Source organism: Castanea sativa, chromosome 6 (genome assembly GCF_040712315.1).
Source record: "Castanea sativa cultivar Marrone di Chiusa Pesio chromosome 6, ASM4071231v1".
Taxonomy (NCBI): Eukaryota; Viridiplantae; Streptophyta; class Magnoliopsida; order Fagales; family Fagaceae; genus Castanea; species Castanea sativa.
In genome coordinates this window covers 47,688,967-47,713,410 of record NC_134018.1, presented here as the reverse complement: position 1 = coordinate 47,713,410, position 24,444 = coordinate 47,688,967, and the positions used below count along the sequence as shown (strand labels likewise).

The window sequence follows — 24,444 nt, the reverse complement described above, 5'->3', positions numbered from 1 at the left end:
AAAGTAACTTCATTGGATTGTTTTTGTTGGTGTTAAAATTAGAAATCGAAACAACATATAAAAAAAAAAAAAAAGAGAGAAAAGCCATTAATAACTTCACTGGCCCATTTTTCATCGGCCTATTGCTAAAAATGTTATTAAATTATTCGGGCTAAAGATTCAAGCTGCAGGCTGCTTTTCCTTAGGGTTTTTTTCTCTGAGTCTTTGTCTTTCTTCTTCTTTTTTGACTGCATGATCTTGACAACACCCTCTTCATTTTTCACAACTACCACATCAGTTGTTGGTAGCGTGTTTCCTTCTGTTCCTTTGCCTTTAGCTGAAATGGAGGAAGGCTAGTGATTTGGAGAAACTGTGGATGCAGGAGGAACGGAGCTAGGGTCAGCTAGGAGCTTGGGACGATTGGGTACTAGTTGTAGTGCGGAGGGATAATGTACTTTGTCTGGAGCCCGAAGCTCAGACTCAATAGATACTCCTGCAGCATCCAGAGCATAGCCCCATACTTCCAAGCAGAATGCACGAGCAACATCCCTGAGTTGGGCAGTTAGACTCTTTGCGGTCTTCTTCATCCCGGCATCATAGGCTGCCTGCTCAGCATTAGCTTTCTCTTGGTCTTTGGCCTCTAGTTGTTTTTGTGTCTGCTTCAGCTCTACCACTGTAAGAGCCAGTCTATTTTGAGCCTTCTTTTGGGCCTCCAGTGCATCAGTCGCTTGTTTCTCGTAGTTTTGGAGTGCTGACTTTGCATTCTTATGTGCCTTTTCAACCTCAGATAGCTGATTGAGGGTGTCTTTTAGCTTTTGCTCTACCTCAGTTTGAGCTTTTATTGCAACCTCCAGATTGTTTTCAGCTTTTCTTGCTAAGTCCAGGGAATGATCTACCCATTCCTCAGCAATAAAAGAGGCTTGGACGGCCTACCAAGTACAAAGGTTACAAAAAGAGCAATAATATGAATATTACATCTAAAAAAAAATGAAATAACAATGCATTTTTGCTCGTATAGAGTCATGGGGTATTACCTTAGCTAAATCTTGTTTCAAAGACAAGAAGACTTCTCTTTTCCGGAAAGACCTTAATTTAGCCATATCCTCAGGTAAGCATAGTGCTTTCTCCAGGCATTCTGCCACCAAACTTGAGCTATCCTTCTTTGGGTCCCTCAGATTAGTATCATCAAGCACTGGACTGCCTGAACTTATAGTGAAGATGGGGCGCCAAATTGAAGCCTTTCTAGATTGGTCTCCACTCGCCTCTTTAGAAGTCCTAGTGTGTGGGGGCTTCTTTGATTGCCCTTTTCCTGCCCGAGGTTCTTTAGTGGGTGGATTGGCAGTTTCTCCTTCCTCGATCTCGACGGGGTTTTTACTTCCTTGACCTCTTTTCCTCTTCTTGTCTACGACCTCGGCAGGTGAGGTGCGGGTCATCACCGGAGTGACTGGTCGGGGGGGTACTACTACAGCTGGGGAAGAATCTCCAGCGTGGGATTTTAACAGAGCAAGGAGATCAGGTTCTTTCTCTTGAAAACCCATATTTCCCGAAGAGTGAAGTGCGGAAGTGCTAGGAGTGTCTTCGCGGTAAAAGACTTCGAAGTCTTTTTTGGTTACTTCAAGATGTTGGGGTTCAGGAGTTGTCTCCTTTCCCTCGTTCTCGGAGGTGATGGGGGGTTCCTGGGAGTAGAGAAGTCTAGCTGTTAAAGGTGCTGGAAGCAAGGCGTCTTGGGTTCCTTCTAGAGGAGGCTTGGTCAACAGGAAACCGAACACTGCCACGTCAATAAGAGCCAAACACAAATCCTTGGCCCTGATAACGTTTTTTGGGCTCTAAAAACGTTTGGTGGAAGGTTTGTAGCCAAGAATAATGTATGCTGCTCTAAGTTGTCCGTCCTTGTGTAAAAATATTTCCAACCTGAGGATTCTATTTAGGACTAAAAAGTTTACCAGGTGTTTAGCTGGAGCGGTGTGATATTCGTCTGCCATAAAGGATGAATACTGTTAATAAAATTGAATAAATACAGAACCATAAGGTAAAAGAAGGTGATTCAAAGTCCCGCGTATTGCTTCGGACGTCGGGAACCCTACCTGGCTCCCCTTCTTGGGTAGGGCAGTGTAGTCCGTCGTATCAATTCCTAAAGACAATGAGGAAATCTTCGTCCATGCCTTTACTTGAATCAAACAGGCAGGAGATTAGCCTAACGGATGGAACTCTACACTTCATATAATACTTAGTTTTCTCTCCTTTTAGGCAATTGTACACCCAATTTACGTCGTGCTAGGAAAGGTTAGTCCCCATTTTATGGTTTATAGCGTCTATACACCCCAAAATCCTAAGGATGTTGGGTGAACATTGGGTCGGGGTCAATCTATAGTTTAAAAGGAAATCCCGGGTTACCCTCCCCATAGGAATTTCCATCCCACCTTCAATAAAGGCGATCATCGGAATTATCTCTCCTTACAGTGTTGATTGCCAACATCGTCGGGAATTCTATATTGGGCCTTAAAATTTGCCCTCGCCTCATCAGTATTTACTAACTTAGCATATCTACCCATTAAATCTTATGAAAAGAATAAAGGAAAAATAATTAACAAAGAAGAATCAACGAGAAAACTAACACACCTCTGAATGAATGCTAAACTGCTCCTCGGGAGGTTCCTTTCCTTCAAAATGCCCAAAATGAACTTCAGCTAGCCCCAAGTCTTGTTTATATAGAGGTAAAAACGCACGGTAACTTTCCCGCTCATAACTAGAAGGAAAATATGGACTGTACAATTTTGATCGAGCCGTAGAACGTAAGGAGACAGGGAGCCACCTGACACCATAAATGATTGGTTGTAGATTCCGAAGCGTCAGGAACATGTCATAGGAAGTGAAAAGACGTTAGCATGTGGGAAAGCAAGTGGCACGTGGATAGTTATTCCGCAAAGTTAAAACTTGTCTGTTAATTCAGAATTAAAAGCATAAGTTTTAAGGGGTGATTGTGGGGACCTGAGGACCGAGGATGAAGATTAAAGAACAAAGGAGATCTTAATTAGAATGTGAGCAAAGAACTCGAGGACCTGAGGACGTGGAGGCATGATTGCGTGGAGATGTACAAAGGGTAAATTGGTGATATATGGCAGAGGAAGGGAGAATATTGGGTTTGAGGGCAGGTAGCTGTAAACTTCGCATTGAATGCTCTGCACCTAGTTTCCTGGCCGCATTAAATGAAGACCACCAGCTTTATCAGCTGCATTGATGTGGAAGTGACCTGAACAGTGCAAATCACAATTAGATAGCTTCTTACTGCCACTTTCCTTCAGGCAAATGTACAAGTGTCAACGAAAGAAAATAGTTAGCTGGGAGATGAATGGTTGAGATGACAAAAGCAAGGAGTATAAATAGGGATGAAGGAGGCTAGAAGGGGGGGGGGGGATGGATAATTGCATGGAACAGACTCCTCCTCGGGGTAAAATCTGAGGACAAGTGTTGCTTATTCCTTTTTATTGGAAGTGAAATCCTCAGGACGCATCCATCCTTTGTTGTATTGTTCCCTCTCTACAAATTCTTTGCTTTGGGCCTTGAATTATTGGGTTCTTAATGGGCTTTTAGTTCTCTACGTGATTTTTGGCCCTTACAGATATCTTGTTTATTATTGTTTTCATACCTATTCTATTACCATTTTAAAACACTTATATTTCTTTAGCACTTTATTGTGACCCTCATTTTCTCTCATTTTTATCTCATTAATAGCATAATCACCTTTTTAGGGATAACAAAATGAGTTTATCTTGTTCATACCAACTTACCTTATTCACATTTCACCGAGTTTTTTCCACATAAAGAGGGAGCATAACATTTATGATCCAATCCCACCCTACCTCAAAAATATATTAGCTATACAGACTGATTTTATTTATTTATTTATTTTTATATAATATGAAGGAGCTGGGAGTTCAAAATACTCCATCATAAAAGCATTCGCATCAATCTGTTTAAAAGCTTTTGTATATTTTAATAGAAGAAGCTATTTTTTCTATTTTATACAATCATTTTTCAAAAAAACTCATGACAAATTATCTATTATACACTTCATTTTATTTAAATAATCATTTTTATTCTTTTTTCATTATTATTTTCATTAGTCTCTCTCTCTCTCTCTCTCTCTCTCTCAATAATACTCTTTCACTTCCCACCTCTCCACCGCTACCGTTGAGTTTCAGATCTATATTTGAGGATTTGTAATATGGGTTTGATGATTTTGAGATCTACACGTAATTAATTGTATGATTTGTATGTGATGAATTTGCAAAGCATTTTATTGGGATTAAAGTTGAGATAGAGATTGAAGAGAGAGAATTTGATGGGTGATGAGAGAAGTGAGAGAAAAAAATATATTTAAAAAAATAAAATTCAAAGTTATAGTAACCTTGTATTTTTATACGGTTAATTTAACAAAAATGTAAATCTACAGTGATATAGGTGGACTGATGTGAGTAGATTTGTGGTTTAGATGTGTAAATTTCACATTTTTTTTCTTCCTATTATACACAAACTGGTGTGATTGCTCTAATAGTGGAAGTGTCAATGGGCAAATTGTTATTAGTTGATTGACTTCTAATTCTTTCCCTAAAAAAATGGAATTTTATTTAGACAACCACGTGTGTGTATAGTAACTTTCTGGTGATGTATTGGTGCTATGCCAGCCAAAGACCTTTTGAAAGTTAAGTTAGTAACTCATTGATTTCCAATAACTCCAAAAGTACAAGAGTTAGAAAATTATAGCTATCTTGGTGAGGAGCTTATGTAGTGGTATAAAGTTGACTAAGTTCCCATGAATTTAGGTTCTTATCTTATAGGGAGCATAGTGGTGTTAATAGCTCGAGATTTTTAGGTCTAACTTCTCATACTTAGGAGATACAAATATCTAGGAGAATTCTTGGACGTGGTATGCAAGTCCTTTCTATATGGAGATAACGACGAAGTGGAGGGCACGCAAATGCCTTGGAGGACTAAGTGTATAGGATCATTCGTTGCAATGGGGCACTAGACGAATTGGCATAGGACAAATCACATCACAGGGTGCCAATCACGGGTACCTACTCTTATATGTGACGATCCTTCAAAGTCAAGACAACTCTCTTGTGTTAAATTTGTTTTGTTTTGGTGAAAATATTCCCTATCACTTTCAATTCTTTTTTTTTTTTTTTTTTCTTTCTTCTTTGTTCTCCCATAGAATGTGTTAAATGAATTAAATCCCTTCCAACCATACCTTGATGGACAGAAGATCTCATCAAGATTCAAAAGTGGCCATCTGTTGTATTTTTCTCAACAAGAAGGCCGTGAAAAGCCCTTGTTATGCATGCTATAAATTACTTTAACAGCAAAACACATTTTTTGCTACAGTGAGCCCTTTCTTTGTTTGGAATTTGACACCCCCCGCCAACTTTTTGAAGTTCTCACTTGCTTTCGGTTTCTAGGGAAATTATGATGAATGTGATAAGGAAATTGCTTGACGAAGGACAGCCAAAAAGTCTGAATCGTGTAGTACGCCACAGTCAATATTAGAAACTTTCGAAATGATTAGTCATTAGTGTGCCTCACCTTCACCACACTTTTAATGTTCAACTAGTTTACGCAAACACTGGATTTTACTTTTTACCTATAATCCCTTGTCTTGATCTGACTTTTTATTTCCCACCGTAATCTGTATTATGGATCATGTATGAATATGATCTCTTTGTTTTTATTTTGTTAAATATTAGCATTGATACATCATGTTGAATATGCTATTATAGATGTGAAAGTGAAAGTATAAAGTACAGAATATAATAACACACGAGAATTACGTGGTTCAACCTAACGGCCTACATCCACGGAGGAAACCTTGAAGGGCTACATCAATAATATATTAGAGTATAGTATAAATTCTGTGTTACAATGAACCATAACATATGTATATATAGTAGACTAAACCCTAGACTAATAGACTTCTAGTACAAGTAAGAGACTTGGCTTGCACACAAAGTAGAATTAGGCTTGGACTTATGCTAATGGGCTAATATATTTCGAACACCCCTCTCAAATTCAAGGTGGAAGCTTGATAAAATCTTGAGATTTGATAAGGTTGAGAAGATCCCTTGAATGAAGTTTGACTCTGTGACGGTGGTTTGAGGAAGGCAATGGTCTTGTAGTGTTGATGTGACTTCTATCGGTGGCATGACTATACCGGAGAGATTTGACGGCAGCAGTGGGAAGCTAAAGAAGATGAACGCAGCGAAGAAACACCGAGGAAGACAAAGATTGCTCTTAATACACTGTAAGAACAGAAAACCATGGCCATAGGAAGGTGGCTCAGATATTTATTGCGTGGGTGGAAATTTAAGTGGAGGTTAGTAAAATGGTAAAAACGTGTATGAACTTGGATATTAAATTGGTATTAGTAGTGTGTTTTTTTTTTTTTTTTTTTGATGAACTAGTAGTGTGTTTTTGATTTTAGAATCTTATGATAATATATAATTGAGATAATCTGTCCCTTTCATTGCATATACCAGTGCTGGCTCAATGGTATAAGCCATTGATGCAACCGCCTAAGGTCCCAAGTGAAAATAAATGCCCCTAAATTTTAACCAATATCAGTAATTAAGCCGAAATATTAACCAATAAATAAAATAATATTTTCTTATCAAATGACAAACAAATAAAAAAAGAGAAAGAAATGCTATGTCCACAACATTTTTATAAAAAATCCTAAATAGCAAATTGTTAAAGGTTGTTTATTGATAGCAAAGAAATAATATTAGTGGCCGGTTCAAATAGAAAATAAAAAATAACTTAACACCTAAGATTTGTTATGAAAAATATTATGAATGTAGCAATTCTAAAAGAGAAAAGCAAAGAAAGAAAGCAATCCACAAAAAAATTCACAACATTTTTCACAATAGTTGAGTTAGCAAACTTTTATTAGTTTTCAACTAGATTCACCACTAACATCGTTTTTTTACTCACTACTATCAATCTACTATATCAACAAACGTAGAAAGTTTTATCAAATTTTTTTTTGTTTATAAACTTTAAAAAAAAAAAATTCTAGGTGGTTCGTGTTAAGTAATAGTAATTTTACATATGAAACAAGATAATTAATTTTCGCCTTAGACTCCCAAGTGCATCAAGCCTGGCATATACATACACACGTACGGACACATACGTAAAAATGAAATAATGGTGAGGTCATTAACGATTATTTAAAATCTCATATTTCTTGCTTCTCGTGACAGTTATTAAGGCAGAATATACTTTAAAAGGATTTCCATGGAATTTTCGCTGTGCGAGTGCACATTGTGTTGGGCCATTAAAAATTAAATTCATAATTAATGACCCACTTTACATTATTTGATTGGGCCACGCATAAAATAAAACCTGAGAGGTCACTAGTCAGCATTGGACTTAAAAAGCCATGAAAAAGAAGGAATGGCATAAATCCAGAAAAGGAAAAGTTGAACAGCTTAGCAGGAGACACGAAAGACACCTCAAACGGTTATAAGAGGTTATCAAGTCTTAAATGATTGTGGTACACATAATAATCAAAAAAGAGAAATGATATGTTTACAACATTTTCATAATATTTTCACAACAAATTTTAAGTGGCAAGTTGTTACTGGTTGTTATTGTTGGGGGCAAAAAAGTAATCTTAGGGTCCGTTTGGATAAAATTTATTTTGCTGAAATTGAAAACTAAAAACATTGTAGCAAAATAATTTTTAAATGTGTGAATAGTGATGTGTGACCTATTTTTAATGAAAAGTGGCTGAAAAGTGGAGTTTGTGGGACCCATAAACAGTGCATGGATGCACTGTTCATAGCTGAATTGGTCAACAACTGCGGCTGAAAAAGAAAAAAGAAAAAAAAGAAAGCTGAAAACGCGCAAAGCATGAACGCTGGATCCAAACGCCACCTTAGTGTTAGGTTCAAATTTGAACAAATAATAACTAACCATCTATGATTTATTGTGAAAATATCGTAAAAATATTGTTGACGTAACACTTCTCTAATAAAAAAGCATTAATGAGATATGACTGCTACTTCCTCAAAGGATAGATAGAGGTCTCATTCAGCAGTAAAGGACACATGCACATACACATATAACTTATCAAAAGCACAAACAGATCACTTTCAGAGATATAAGTATAGATTCTTAGGAAGTAGTTTGTAATTAAGTAGTCCTTTAGATATGTAAGGGAATTATTTGCTTGTAAGTTGATGATCCTTTGTACATGTACTTGTGGTTTCAGTCAAGTATCCATTAATTTGATGCAATTATTATTTGTTTGATGTAATTTGATTAATTCATCAATTTCGAAGCAGTGTAGTGTTAGTGCAATCCAGTAAACTTGAATTAGTTATTTTCAAGTAGTCAATTTCAATTGTGGTGATTTGTTGTAATTTAATCAAGATTGAAGACGATTTACTTTGAGTTCTTTAATTTCTGGATGATGTACTTCCATCTAGCTTATTTTGAGTAGTCACTATAGTTTAAATAATAGCTCAATTTATTCGTTTTAGGAACTTATTCTCTTAAGATTTCACATTTTCTTCCTGTTAATTTATGCATTTGTTAAAAGTCCTATTAAGTTAAGCGTTACTAAACTTCATACCCTAGTCTACCAAATCAAATAATAATTTCACAAGAACCATCTTGAGGTAATAATAGCAAATTTAGAGCCATCTGAAGTAATTTGAAAAGGAAATTAAGAGACCAAGATTAATCTAAAAATTGGTTTTTGTTTAGCATTAGCCACTAAAACTTCTTTGTTTTTACGTCAAGATAACCTATAATGCCTGCAACAACAAATGGGGCCAGCATTTGCACCAACATTCTAAATGATATATGTATTTTAATATAATCCCGTGTTCGGAACTTTAACTAATTTTCTAGTATATAGAGTCCCCCTTGTCATTGAGTAGTGCAATTCTCATATGCAAGTGTCAAGGATGGAGCCAGAATTTTAATGGGGGTGGATTATATGACCAATCACACCAATGTGGATGTGCAGAGTCCCTGTAACAGTATAAGTGTTCTTTTTCCCATAAAACATTAACAAAGCTTTCCTTTCATACTGCTTTTCAAGGAAGTAAAAATAAATATATAAATGTCTACGCTAATGTGGGCATATTTAGGACCAAGTCGTCTTCATCCATTTTAAAAAATAAAGTTTTGTATTCTCGTATCAGGAGGAATTGGGGCTCATCGTGCGTGTGTTGATTTATAGGTTACAATTCAGGCCCAAAGGGTGCTTAAAATTCTTTTGAATGTATGGTGTGTCGGCTTATTCCAAAAAAAGAAAAAAAAAAAAAGCATTTTGCATCACCCAAACCCACTTTATTTATGTTACTTAACCACTCTTACAACACATCTTATACCTAATTTTTTATTTTGTTTTCCCAACATATTAAAATAATACATTTTCTACCTTAGGTAACATGGATATGCCAAGAGAGAGAGAGAGAGAGAGAGAGAGTTTAAAAAATACAAAAAAAATTGATATATATGGTGCTACAACTATTTTTAGATGTTATTTTAGCAACATATTGTTATCTACAGTAATAGATAAACAATGAGTTGTGTTTTTACTTATTAATGATTTATTTGCTACAGTGCAATGCATATTTGCATATCATCCATTGGGAACGCTCTTAGCTTATTCAGTTATTATTATTATTATTGAAAATTTGATTCAAATTGTTTCAGCTTGAACAATCATACTAGTTAAATTTCTCCTTTTGATAGTCTTTTAGAGTTTCAAGTGCACGTAAATAGATAAGATACAATGATAAAGAGCAAAAATCAGTTAGTGTGTTAGCACGATGATAAATAAACGCCATAAATTAAAATTCTATTGTAATTTTTTTTTTTTAAAGTAATAAACCTACATAGGATTAACCAATCGGTTAAGACATTGATTCAAGAACCAGACGTCACTACCTCACATTATCTAGATTAAGGGTTTACTGTTAATAATATTTGCATAACCTGGTAAAAGATGATTATACAATAAAATTTTCATGGTCATCGGCCTCTGTAATATTCACATTGTAGTGCAGATCAGTTGTGGGATCACTGGGATTACCCAATTTTTGTTTCTATCAAGACCATCTGAATAGTTTCTTTATATAAAAATAGCACACATACTTATGTTTTTGGATTAAAAAAAAAATGTTTTTGGGTCAAATAAGCCTAAAAATGCCCAACAAACTGTAAACTCCACAGCCTCAACTCCGAGTAGATGCGATACTAAATTACAAACCCATTCGAATAGAGGCAATATAGGCACTTACATTGTATAGGGCCTAGGAAACCAATACTACAATACGTCTATGAATTCTATGGTAGAAAAAAAAAAAATCACTGTACTTGTTCAATAACTAGGATAAACATAAACATGCTGAACTCAAATAAGTTCAAGAACCATCCGATGTATGATATAATTTTCATTAATAATATCAATAGAAGATGTTCAAAACAAGCGACATTAATGGTGAACTGAAAATAAAGCTACAATAGATTAGCAAAATAAAAAATAAAAGACCACATTGAGTAATGTAAGACTTCATGGCAATCAATCCCTTCCGTCATAACAAAAAATAGAAGCCAGCAATAGCAGAGCACATTAGTTGGGTTTATAACATTTCTTGTGATTTTCTGACACAGCGACTGACTTTCTTTCTGAACTCGTCCCTTTGGTCTCTCCATTGTTTCTTTAGTTACAAAATTAACAATTTGCAAAAGTATATGAGCAAATCAACCGGGTAAGCCACAATGACAAACTTTAACCTATTATATTCATTCACTTTAATACCCATTTTTTATTATAGATTAAAAAAATTGCAGCTCCAAATTTAAGGTTGCATAATAATGACGAATATATAAATATAGAGACTTACTGCAGCATCCACATTTGCAGGAGATTCATCATTAGGGCTTGAAAGCATTGATATAATACTCAAAACTATGCTCTCAACCTGAAATTAAAGTCAAATCAGTCAGTAAGGTTGTACAAGAAATTTAGAGAAAAAGAGAATGAGATATGGAGGAAATTAAACAATGAAGAAGAAAATCACGGAATAACGTGATTAAAGAAGCAGAAAACATCTGGTTTAAGATGAAGAGAATCATATGCAAAGTAAAACAAAAAACTAGAGCCTAATACAGTCTTGCTAGCCTTGATCAACAGCAAATAACCTTTTGAAATCAAGATCTCTGGCTCCATTGTGGTTACAAATTACCAGTAGGCTAAGACAACTATGATAATAGATCTTTCAAGCTTAACACATTGCTTTTTATACAACTACTCTATGGTAATTAAGATATGTTAAAATATCAATAACTTTTCATCCATGAATGAATTACTCACTGATATAACAAATATTATAGGTGTAACTTTTTTTTCCCCCTTTGTTTGGTTTTCTTCTTGGAAGTAATATATGAAAGTGAAACTGGTGTGATTCTGCCACCAATCTTTTATCTCGTGCCTTCTTCTTTTACTAGTTTCTTATACTAGTTTGCCATCGGTTTAGCCAATTTTATATTATACACATACTCAGAGAACTCAAAAACAGTGTGCCATAGCCTAAAATGATGTTAGGGTAGAACTATTAATTATTACTAAATCAAGACCAAGTGAAAACACAAAGATATAATAAATAAGTAAGAATTCAATTCATAATAATGGGCTAAAACTATATATAGGGTGAAACAAGGAAAGAAACATTTTGAAAAATCAAAACGTACTGTATGGACTGGACTCCAACGTTCGCTTGCTCGCTCATAGCCATTTGGATCATCACCAGGGGGATGAAGAATTGAAATGCAGACCTTTCCATCTGAGTAAACTGCAGTTTAGACAGATTCAAGACATTAGTCCAACTCAAGGAGAGAGAGAAAAAACTAGATTAAAAAATTCAGATACAGAAGACAAGTACTCACCATTAGGATGCCATATCTCTGAGGTAAACCTCACCGATGGAGGGCTGTTAGGGTAATTAGAAGGAAAGCTCATGATGGCATTAAAGAAACCCCCCTCACTACAACAAGGGAACACAAACAAGCTGGTAAGGTCAATGCACCAAATATCCTAATTTAAAAACCAACTACTAAGCACATCTGTGATAAGAACTCAATTGGAGCCTAAGCATATAGGTACAATTTAGAAGGGCATTAATTTGAGATAAATCAGTGAACTACTACATAATGATTGGGCGAAAAACGGAAGAAGTACAATGTCAACTAACCAAAACTGAGTTAAAGCATCAGTCTACAACACATTCAATACATATATCAAACCACAATTTCCAAATTAGAAACACCAAAGAAAGCTGAATGGTTAATAAGCAGAACATCTAAATTTTGCTTATTTTTATAATTTTGTGGTCATCATTAACTAGTGATTACATACCATTCTCAAAACTAAAAATCCACCAAACATTGACAGTGATCATATGCCATTCAAATTTCCAACTTAGAAAAGAAAATTATACTGCAAACTAATTACAGACACCGACACTCCTTCAAAACTTCAAAAGCACCCACCTTTCTATTGTCAAATCAAACACAACACCAAAACAGAATTCCCATAGAAAAACCAATAAACAACCAAATAAATAAAACACACGTCCAATGCACCCAAAAAAAAAAAAAAAAATCAGCAAAAATCATGATCTTCAAACTCAAGTCAAACAATTACCATGTCAATCTCAAAACAAAATAAAACCCAAATACCAAAAACCAAAGCTCTGATAACAAACATCGTTAAAAAAAAAAAGGCTAAATAAGTTAAAATTTTTCAAACTTTAGAGAAGAAGAACTGGATCACTGACTAGAGAGTATCAGGGGGGCCAATAATCGATACGCTCCACTCGAACACGTTGTCCTCGTCAACCAGACCAGCTGAGAAGCCGTCAACCGGGTTTTTACAGAGATCTATAAATCCAAAAAAAAAAAAAAAAACTTTAATCAATCTGTCAAAAAAAAAACATCAATCTAAACAAAACCCATATGAGAGAAAACACCAAGTGATTGAAAAAAGGGTAAGAGTGAAGGACCTCTGAGCTGCTTTTGGAGGAGCAGGCTTGCTTGAGACGCAGCCATTGTAGACCAGAAAAACCAGGGAGGCAAAGCAAGAATGAGAATCAGAAAACTCGAGGAAGGGCTTTGCCTTAAATATAATATAATATAAAATTATACTATATGTTATGGGGGTGAGGACTCTCTTTGAAGCGTGAACTAGCTTTTATAGGTAACGAGGAGTCTGCAGAGAGTCAAAATAGAGTTCTTGTAGGAGTAGGAGTTTTGAGTCTTCCTCTTTTCCGATGAATAAAATAAACTATTATGTACATAAGAGGAAAGGCGGTGTGCTTCTCTGGCCACGTAGAGTATTTGCTTTTTCCAATACTTTTATTTTATTTTTTTTCATTTGAAATAAATATTTGAAAAATATTGAGCCGGCCGATTATATAGGGTTGAAAAAAAATTACATTTAAAAAGGACCGCGTGAAGCGTGGTAGGTATTATTGAAATTTTGTTTTTCTTTTTAATATTACATTTTTACTTTTTATAAATAATTATAGAATTAATGATTGTCTTTTTCCATCAATGAAAGAGGAGAAAAGTTTATGGGGCTCTATGTCGGTGTTACTTTTTTGATAACTCACACTCTCCTTCTATTGGGAATAAAATCAAATTAATCACAATATACAAGAAATAAGTGGTTTCGCAATGTGTCACATTCAAGGAGTTGCAATAATTTTATTATGTTGAGAAAAATTATAGAGACAATTATAATATAGTTTCTCAATACAAAAAATCCTAATATGGAGAGAATTAAATTCCCAAAAAAATAGGGCCAAAATTTTTCGGCTTGGGGTAGTCAACTTAAGCTTTTGCTCTATGGATCAAGCATTAAAAAAAAATCTCTTATTTAAAATCGTAATGCTTTTAAATCAAATTAGGTCACAAACCAAATCAAACACAAACCATACTCGATATAGTCCAACTCACACACACACACAAGAGGAATGATTTTTTTATTTTATTTTAAGAAACAAATACACACATTAAGGAGAGAAAAAGAAATTCTAATACAAAAGTATACCACAAACTTCACTTAAAAACCATAATATCCTTTGGAGTGTTTTGGAATTTGAAAGATTTGAAATATGGAGCCAACAAATGAGAAAGGTAGAAAGGGATGGAAAAAAAAAAAGAAAAAAGAAAAAGAGACAGTTTAAATCATTAGTCATTAGACTCATTACAAATTAGTATATTTGATGGCTGTTTTTTTTTTTTTCATTAAATCAAAACGAGAAGTTTAGTTCATACACATGCTGGTTTCCCCCCCCCCCCCCCCCCTTTATTTTTACCTCCAAATTTGTATACATAATGCAGTGTATGATCACCTCAAAAAATACTATACCATATATTATATAAAGTTAGCGCACTTATTTAGTAGTTTTAATTAAGGCATATACCAATATACGTTCATTACCTTTTCCAATTTGTAAATCTTAGACGTCAAATAGGATAAATGTGAAAAGGCATAAAAAAAAAATGTGAAAAGGTTAAAAAAATAATGAATAAATTTTGATGGGAACAATAAAAAAATCATTAAATTAATTGAAATTATGTGAATCCAAGTTATATGATGTTACGAGTTCTAAGAAATTATAAGCTTTTGGGTAATATTTATTACACGCATGGCTTAAAATCACGAGTTCAAAACATTTTGGACCGTGTGTAGATTCACACATGTGCGCAACAAGTTTTTCGTTAAGTTTTTAACCTAGTTTTGTTTGCAAAACAAAGATAATTAAAGGCTCCCAATTATCAATTACTTTTCCTGTTCATGGAGGCGGAATAGCTCATAATGTTTCTTTTACATGAAAGAGCATCATTAAGACAAGTCAAGTCATGGGGGGAGCGGGGTGTTTATATGGAACGATATAAATTAATATCAAATCTCAACTACAATAATTTTGTCCAGCGATGCAGTGGTGGAAAAAACACATTGATGAAGAAACAAGAAGATGGAAAATTAATCATTAACCTAATAAGGTATTTTTATAGCCTATGTGGTGGATGAAATAAAACGAATCCTATTGAGTAAACATTTTGTCTGAGGATAATTTGATGTGGGTTAAAAAATGTAATGTGAAAAGTTTGATGTGAAAAAGTGCATATTCTGTGGCTTTGGCAACTCTCGCATGCATGAAGGAACATTGCATATGGGAGAGTTGAAATTAATGGAAGCACTATGACAAGATTTTTAAAACACGTATGGCACACGAGAACTCCTGAATACAAGTGAATTTGGAAGGTAAATTATAAAGGTGAAAGTGTGTAAAGAGTACAAATTAGCTTTATGGAGGTGTGCTCATGCCAAGGATGGATTTAGGATTTTACGCTAAGGGGCCCTTAGATAAGCGAAAAAAAAAAAAAATTCAAATATACATCTATATAATATTGAGAAACTTTCAACCAAGATAAATACACAAAAATCATTGTTTCTTAATATGTTAAGAATTTAAGATGTAATCATCTACCAACAAAAACAAAAGACACAAAACACTATTGTTTCTTTACTTTTTTTTTTTTTTTTTTTAAGATTTACATGGGTTGGGTTAATGATTCATGATTTTGGAGGGGGCTCAAGTTACATAGTAAGGGGGCCAAAGTCTAATTTTTTTTTTAATTTTTTATTGAAAATTAAGTTACTAAAAAAATTTGTTTTTTGGCCCGGGGGCCGGGCCCCTACAGTCCCCCACCTGAGTCCGTCCCTAGCTTATGCAAAATAGATAGGCAGATTGTACTCTCTAAGTTTGATTTTTTTTTTTCAATTTAATTATTTAAGTATTTGTTTGTTAAAAAAAAAATTATTTAAGTTATTTTTTTTGTCAACTTCAATCTAATTTACGTCGTTAAATTCAAAAAATGACGTTGTTTTGGAAAATGGAACATACTAAAAGTAAGAGCCTTTACATTGGATTGGCCAAAAATTTTCTCCCTTATAAAATAAGAATTTGCTTTTGTATTTTAGTTAACTACTTTTCAAAACACCTGCATCCAATTATCTATTCTAAACTCTATTTCATTTAAATATTTTTTACAAAAAAATCTTCCCACTCTTCTTCTTATCTCTTTGTTAGAATTTGGGTTCATTAGGCAAATTTGGGATCTTAATTTATTTTAAAGAAACCAATGTGAATGCTCTAATGACAACATTGAACTGAACTAGATTAAATTACTAAATTTTAAACAAAGCAAAGGTAAATATGAAATAAAAACTACAAAACCTAAAAGACTGAATTGAAAACATGTAAAAGTTAAACCGTGTAATTTGTAATTTACTCTTTTATTGAGCTAGTGTGGTAGACGTGGATCAAGATGTAGAAAAATGAGAGAAATATTCTTTACAATGGCATGGCGGATTTGGAATAATAGGAACTTGGCATGTGTAGGAGGAAAAAAAAGGACATGCACTTATTAAAGAAGTTGCCGAGAAGGTGATTGAATATATATGTGCAAAAGTTCATGGAGACAAACGTGAGGTAGGTCCAAAGATAATAATCAAAGAGAGAACAGATGGACATATTTGCAAAACAAAGGAAGGGAAAGGGGGGTGGAGTGGTGACAATGGTAAGGTAGTTGTTGCTATATATGTGTAAGAAGGAACAAATGGGCAACGACACTACTAAGATAAAGGCTATAGGCCTATAGCATTGGAAATTTAGAACTAGCTATCATTTTCAAAGAAAATGTTAAAGTGCCTCGCATTGTGATAAGCTTTTGTTCAATGTTTTAGTACTTTGGACGAGACATGATATAGACACGTGATCAATTTCAAATATGTGTTTAAATAGTATCATCGAGTACACTGAAACATTGAATCCAAGCTAAATTCATGACACAAAGGTATTCTTTGACAACAAAGCAAATCCCTAGCAGCAGAGGAGCCAAGAATGTCAGGATAGGCCACATACTTGATGAAGCATCCAAGAATCTAATGAATTCACAACCTGGAAAGCATCGCTTGTAAAGAGGACAGGAAATAAAGAATAAATCTCAATGAAATGCAATGACCTGATATTTCATTAAAAAAGAAAAAGAAAAAATCTCAACAACCTTTTGCATTTTGAAAATTGTGGCAGGTATAGCAATCTCTTGCTAGTACAGTGACTCCAGTCATAATAATAGTAATCTGACAATTTTATTATGTTATTTTGTAAAAAGTCCCCCAAAGCCTCTAGTTTATTTTTTTTCAATCAAATTAATTGTAAATATAATATATTCACAATATTGTTATGTTAGAATTTGTAAAACTTTTTATGTTGATAGGGTGCAATTTGGGGTATAATGGAGTGGATCTTCTATTTGCACAATTAATTTATGTATGTGTGTTTATTATTGTAGACCTTGACAAGTCCAAAATCGTTTTACTTCTAGTTTTCTGTTTTTATTTTATACGTAGGTTTTGTTTAAATACAGCTTATTTTATTGAAAAATAAAAATTTATTACTAAAAATACTATAATAAAATAATTTTTAAATTATAAATAATACTATGAGACTCAAAATTTATTACTTATTATTGCGTTTTTCAGTATTTGACTGATCCATAAACAGCCTATAAGACTCAATAAAAAAAACACAAAACGTAAAATTATTGCTTGGCAAACGCACGCGTAGTATTAAAATTTGATCCGAAGTTCAATATGACGTGTGAGATAATTCAGAGAATCAGAGAGAAAAAACAAAAATCAATATTGAATTTTGTGGGATCGGGAATCGGGATGGCTTCTCAAGCCCCAAAATTATTGAAGGCATTCATCGAATTCAATATTGGGCTGCTGCAAACCTTGTTATAAGTGCTTGCTTACGTTGATCCCAAAGAGGCCACCATAGGACGTTAATGCATTGCTTCATGCATTAAATTTGTCAACGTTTCTTTTTCTTATTTATAACTTTTATGAGTTTATCCATATCTAGAATTTATTTGTTTAATTTAGTTATGGATCGTGCTAATGAGAGCCTTTAGGATAATAATTAATATTTAATAATTTATTTTAAGAAAGTTTTAATAAGAGTGATAAAATCTGACACGATCTAGGAACCCAACACGATTAACCCATTTATAAACAGGTAATGTGTTGAGATTAAACGGGTTCGAGTTATATTTGAGTTGACACAGTTAACCTGTTTAATAAACGAATTGTGTTCGTGTTCAACATGCGAACTTGTCTGACCCGTTTAACTTATAAAATTATTAGTTATTTTGATATTATTGCTTAATTAATGTTGTTTTTATATGTTTATTATTATATTTATATCTATAGTTGTATTTTAATTTTAGATATATGGGAATTGATAAAAATAGGTTTGGTATGACCTATTAATCAAATAGATTATTAAATGGATCATTTGTATTCACCTTTACATGATTTGTTAATTAAACGAGTTAAATGTGTCAGGTTGACCTACCCGACATGTTTAATAAATAGGACGTGTTGGAGTTGAGGATTCTTGACACGTTTACTAAACAGGTCAGGTTCAGGTCAACCCATATAGCCGAATACTCATAGCTCAACACGATACGAACCCACCCGCAAACACGAATTGCCACCCCTAAGTTTTGACACAATTTTTATGGATAATGAAAAAAACTGTCAAAACATTAATTGTTTTTTTTTTCTTTTCCCATAAATACTTTCTTTAAATGGATTGTTAGTCATTGCCTGAAGGGCATTTTTAGCATTTCCTTTAATAATTATCATTTTTTAAAGCAAAATAACTAATCAAAACTAAATAAATTAGGTTATATCTTCATTAAATAAAATTATAAATATATTTATATTTATCATATGTATTTTTTTTTATTAAACTTTCTTGTGCATATTAACTATTACTCCAATATTTCATGCACTGTTAGTGTTTTCCCTTTAAAAGAGTCAAGGTCTTTTAACAGGTATGGGAACTATGAACAGCATTTTTTTTTTTTGTGGTAAACCTACATTATATTGAAAGACTAAGAGAACACAATTCTGTTACAACAAACAACTTCCTTATCAACATAGAGAGGCTCAACCACCACAGGCGGTGGATACAAAAAAACAACAAAAGAGGAGATAGAGCTTCCTCCAAATCTAGCAAGTACATCCGCGCATTGGTTCGCTTCTCGGAATGTGTGGACTATCCTCTTGTTGGGTATGTCCTTCAACAAGTTCCTGCAATCAGATAGTAGGGGTTCCATTAATAGATTAGCCGAGTTATTATGCATAAATATAACGACACTCAATGTATCCATTTCAACTATCAAATTATTAATTCCAAGCTCCTTGGCAATGATCAGGCCGTCCCTCAGAGCCCAGAGTTCAGCGATGAAACTGTTTGTGTTGCCGAGGGGCCTTGCGTAACCTCTTATCCAATTGCCATGATGGTCACGGATGAGACCCCCTCCCCCTACTTTCCCCAGGTTACCCAGAGCAAACCTATCGAAGTTAAGTTTCATCCAACCCATAGGGGCTTTTCCCACGCAACTGGTATCACTGTCTTCGTTCTGTCTAGCCTTAATTTGGTTCCAATGGAGAAGATTTCAGCGCTATCTTTGATGCATTTTGTAAGAACCATATTATCCACAATTCCAATTCTGAAAATGAAGTTATTCTGACCACACCAGAGATGCTAGAGGTCCATGGGGAAGGTAATTTTCCAAGGTATGCCCAAATGGCTGGAGGTTGTTTCGGACTTGCAGTTTGCCTCTATCTAGTTCCCAAAGGGAGGCAAAAGGAGCTTTTGAGACTTGGAGGGACCTTAAGGCTTTGCCAAAACCTTTGAGCTATATCGCATCCTCGAAACAGATGGTCAACTGATTCATTGCTTTTGTGGCACGTGGTGCATATCGGGTTGAGGTTTTCCCTTGAACCTAGAACTTCTCCAGTAGATAGACTGTTGTGCAAGCATAACTAGATAAGAAATTGTATACGCGGGTGTGTTTCAGTCTTCCACACCCAAGCCATGGAGGGACTAGCCAGGTTCAGAGGATTTAAACCCCTTGCCAGAAGGTAGGCTAACTTGAGGGAGAAAAAACCATCCTTGGAGAAAGCCCAGGTAAGATTGTCTTCAGAGTTTGGATCAATTGAAAACAGTGTGACTTTGATTAACCTTGTGATCTTTTCAGGAAGCTCAAATGAGATGCGATGCATCATCCAATCAAGATTAGGATCAATACATTGCTGCACAGAGAGTTGCTCTTCAGCTCTTGTTAAGAGCCTTTCAATAAGCTTTCAGATAGGACCACAAGGCAGCAAGAAATCCTTCCAAAAGTTAATAGTTTCACCATTGTTAACAGTCCACTTGAGGCCCTCCACATACACTGGACCCCCAACTTTGAATGCATTCCAAATTTTAGAGCAAGGCAAGCTCCTACCTTCTTCTGTTAGGTGGTTTGGGGAGAGGTATTTCGCTGTGAGCATTTTTGCCCAAATGGCTTCTTGGTCTGTGGCTAGTCTCCAACAAAGTTTGGCTAGCATGGCTTGATTCCTCTGTCTCATTTGGAAGAGTCCTAACCCTCCCAAGTCCTTAGGAAGTGTGACTATCTGCCAATTCACCATGTGCAACTTCTTTTTTCTTCTGTGGATCCCCAGAGAAAATCCCCGACTTTCTTGTCAATATTATTGCACACTTTGATGGGTAATGCATGGCATTGCATATAATAGTCAGCTATAGGGGCTATTGTTGGCTTAACAAGGACTAGTCTCCCAACTTTTGATAAAAGTTTGGTCTTCCAACTTGCTAGTTTGACTTGAATTTTCTCCTCCACAAAGTTGAAAGCATTACCGTTTCTGCCTTGAAAGAGGAGGGGGAAGCCGAGGTATCTGCCTAGGTCAGCAATCTCGTTGATTCCCAGTTTGTTACATAACCCCCTTCTCCTTCTTCTAGTGACATTAGGGAAAAAAAGGATTTGAGATTTACTCTTACTAACCTTTTGCCCTACTAGATTGCAGAAATTGTCCAATACTTCTATCATGGCCTCACAATTTTTGGAGTTGGCCTTTGCAAACAACATCAGATCATCTGCAAAGAAAATATGAGAGAAGCTAGGGTCATTTGGGGATGCTTTAACTCTGTCCCACCTTTTCTCTTTGCACATACTTGAAATTTGGGCACCTAAAAATTCCATACAAAGGAAGAAAAGGTAAGGAGATAAAGGATCGTCTTGCCTTATCCCTCTTGAAGGTTGGAAAGGCTTAAGCTTGGTGCCATTGAACACAATTGTCATGGATGTTAAAGACACATAGCTCATGATTAATCTGATAATATTTGGGGGAAAGCCGAAGTGTTCAAGCACCATTTTTATGAAACTTCACTCTATGTGGTTGTAGGCTTTTTCCAAATCTATTTTGACTACCATATAACCACCCTTCCCTCTCCTGCCCTTAAGTGAGTAAATTAATTTTTGGGCGATAATCACATTGTCCAAGCTTCTTCTACCTTCTAAAAAAGCTGCTTGCATGGGCGATATAAGAGAAGGTAAGAGAGGCATGAGTCTTTGAACAAGGATTTTTGAGACTATCTTGTACACTCTGTTGCACAAGCTGATGGGTCTAAAGTGCCCCACAGTTTCAGGTCCCACTTGCTTTAGGATAAGGGCAATGAGGGTTTGGTTAAGGTAAGGAGGCACACTCTGGCTTTCAAAGATTTCCCGACCTCTTTCTTAACTGAATCACCCACTAAAAGCCAAAATCTCTGAATAAACCCTGCGTGCAGCCCATCAACACTAGGGGCTTTATAAGTTTCATAGACTTAAAGGCTCCCCATATTTCCTCATCCGAAGGGGTATGGGCCAAAGTAATAGCTTCTTCCTCATCAAGGCTAGCACACCAATCCGAGCTCCAAGGATGGTCAATAGGGCAGAAAAATTGCTCTGATTGGTAAAGCATTTTGAAACTGTCTAGGAAGAGCTCCTTGACTTCCTCCACATTGTGAAGCCAGTTACCTTCCCCTTCTTGGATATTGGTGATTCTGTTCCTACTTCCACTAGCTAAGATGGATTGATGGAAGAAGGCGGTGTTTCATTCCTTAAAAATGACCCAATTGGTTGGTTCTAGCCTTCATTGCCCAAATTTCTTCTTCAAGTTGGAGGATTTGATTGTACTCTTCAGAGATCTGCTTTTGCAGGTTAATAAGGAAGGAGTTGGGTCTAATAGCAAGTGCTTTTTGAATGCTAAGCAGTCTACTCATGATTTGTTTTTTTTAACAAACACATTTCCAAACATATCTCTGTTCCATCTCTGGGCTTTTGTGGTAAAACCTGAGATGACACCCTCCAGGTTGCTTTCCATGCTTGCCCAGGCCTCTCGGACTACCGCAGGGAAATATTTATGGCTCAGCCATATTGACTGAAATCTGAAGGGTCTATTATTAGCAGGGCTAGTGTCTGAGTTGAGGTTGAGCAGAAAAGGGCAGTGATCCAAATTGATTCTGGCCAGATGGGTGACATTTGCCTTCGTGTAAAAATCTTTCCAATCTGGGTTAGCCCAACACCTATCCAGTCTACATTGGATTAAATGCCCTATTTCCCTTTTATTAGACCAGGTGAATTTTGGTCCAGCAAACCCCAAGTCCATCATATGATAGTTATCCATACAGTCGAGAATGGCTCTAACTCTCCTTTGACTAATAGGGTTAGCTCCTGATTTTTCATCCTCAGAGACTACATTGAAATCTCCAATGATGGCCCAATGGTGGTTGTGCAAGGAAGTTAACATTTTTATCTTTTCCCACAACATGCATCTTTAACAAACCTAGGGCATGCATAAACAACACTAATTAGCCAATTAAAGGATTGGGATCTCACCCGGATAAGTGCGTGAATTTCCTGCTTCGTAGTTACTAGGACATCCACCTGCACCAGGTTCGATCTCTAGAGCATCCAAATGCCGCCAGCAAAGCCAATAGTATCCGTAATTGCAGCTCCAAGAAAAGGTAGACTTTCAATAATTTCAATTGCTTTTGCCCTAGAGATTATTGTCTCTGTAATCACCAACAGAATCGGAGAGTGCCAATCCACAAGATCCATGATTGTTTTTCGAAATTGAGGCTTCATCACTCCTTTATAGTTCCAAATCAAGATATTCATGATGTTATATGGGCACGTGGCAGAATCAAAATGCGACAGCAAGGAGCCCCCCTCAGTGTCTCTCAATCTCCATGCTTCCTACAACTCCACCCTTGACTTCATCCACCCACAGAGCAAGGTTACCGAGTGCTTGATTATTCCCATCATGTCTTGGGTTGCTTTGATGAGAATGGTCCCACTGATTTCTGGTTCCGTAAATTGTAACATCTTCATTCTGTGCAGGTTGCCCATCAATAAACATTCCACTGGCCTAGTTTAGAGTATCTTCCTTTCCGTTATTATCAATTGTGTCCACTCTGCCTCCGCCTCTGTCAGCGATTTTTCTAAAGGATACTCCCTTAATTCTGTTGTTGGCAGCCCCGAGCTGATCAATGGAGGGAACGAAATTGCTGGTTTGTCCACTACGAACCTGCACCATAAGTTCAAGGTGTTCACCCAAGCCTTGTCCTTCATCGGAAGGAACCCCAACCTCCTGCTTGTCTCCGTGAGGGGAAATAGATTTTTCCAGGTCACCGTCAAATCCAATTCGAACCACCCCCAAATCTCCGTTGGGTCTTGCCTTATCCAGTTGATTGTGTCGTCCCCTATTGGGATGGTTTTCCCTTTGTAGCAAATTGCCCATTTCTCTCCTCTCTCCATTATGACTAGAGCTTCTGTTGCTACTAGCTGCTTCTACTCCTTTACTTTTAGTTTTGTCGTGTGGATAGGACAGGCTTGTAAAGAGAAAAGGGCTTAGGTTCTGCCCATTCTCTTTTGGGAGGCCCGAACTTATTCCAAGGCCAAAAGTTCCCTCCAAGTATTTGGGTCCCACTCCATCTTGTTGAGAACCAACTATCTCCTTGGTCTTTAGTTTAGTCTTTGCACTTGTTCCATCACCACCGAGACGCCTAGTTGCCCTGAGTTTCCCTCGACTTGACCTCGGGTCTTGTCAGCCTCCCTAAGGGTTTCTCTAGACTGCAACTAGCTAGCCTTTTTCTTCTCCTCTGTCCTGTCATTCTCCGATAATCGAGGATCATCATTGGCACTCTATGGTTGGGTCGTCTCAGCCGAGTCACTTATTTCAGGCCTCGAAATCCTGGCATTGGCCTTGTTTGCTGTTTTACGCCGTGAAACGACCATCCATTCACTGTAGCTCTCCTTCTTCTCCTCCCCTTCTTTTCTCGCCTGAGGAGTGTTACCCTTGTTTTATGACTCATGGTTCTGTTCCATTGCTATCTCTTTGATCGTTTCTTTGATAACATAGGGGCAAGCTTCCCTCTTGTGTCCTATCCTTCCACATGCAAAGTAGAGAGTATTAATTCC

At 35.9% G+C, this 24,444-nt stretch overlaps 1 protein-coding gene across 1 annotated transcript; it reads right to left on the bottom strand.

Annotated features, from left to right (window-relative positions):
• Positions 1-10,414: 10,414 nt before the first annotated feature.
• LOC142638532 (ubiquitin-conjugating enzyme E2 7-like) lies at positions 10,415-13,359 on the bottom strand. Its single transcript, XM_075812558.1, has 6 exons — positions 13,056-13,359; positions 12,831-12,933; positions 11,941-12,038; positions 11,746-11,846; positions 10,899-10,976; positions 10,415-10,712 (listed from the first exon to the last, which is right to left on the bottom strand). The coding sequence occupies exons 1-6, from the start codon at positions 13,099-13,101 to the stop codon at positions 10,635-10,637; spliced, it is 504 nt and encodes a 167-aa protein (XP_075668673.1). The 5' UTR covers positions 13,102-13,359; the 3' UTR covers positions 10,415-10,634.
• Between the last annotated feature and the right edge of the window lie 11,085 nt (positions 13,360-24,444).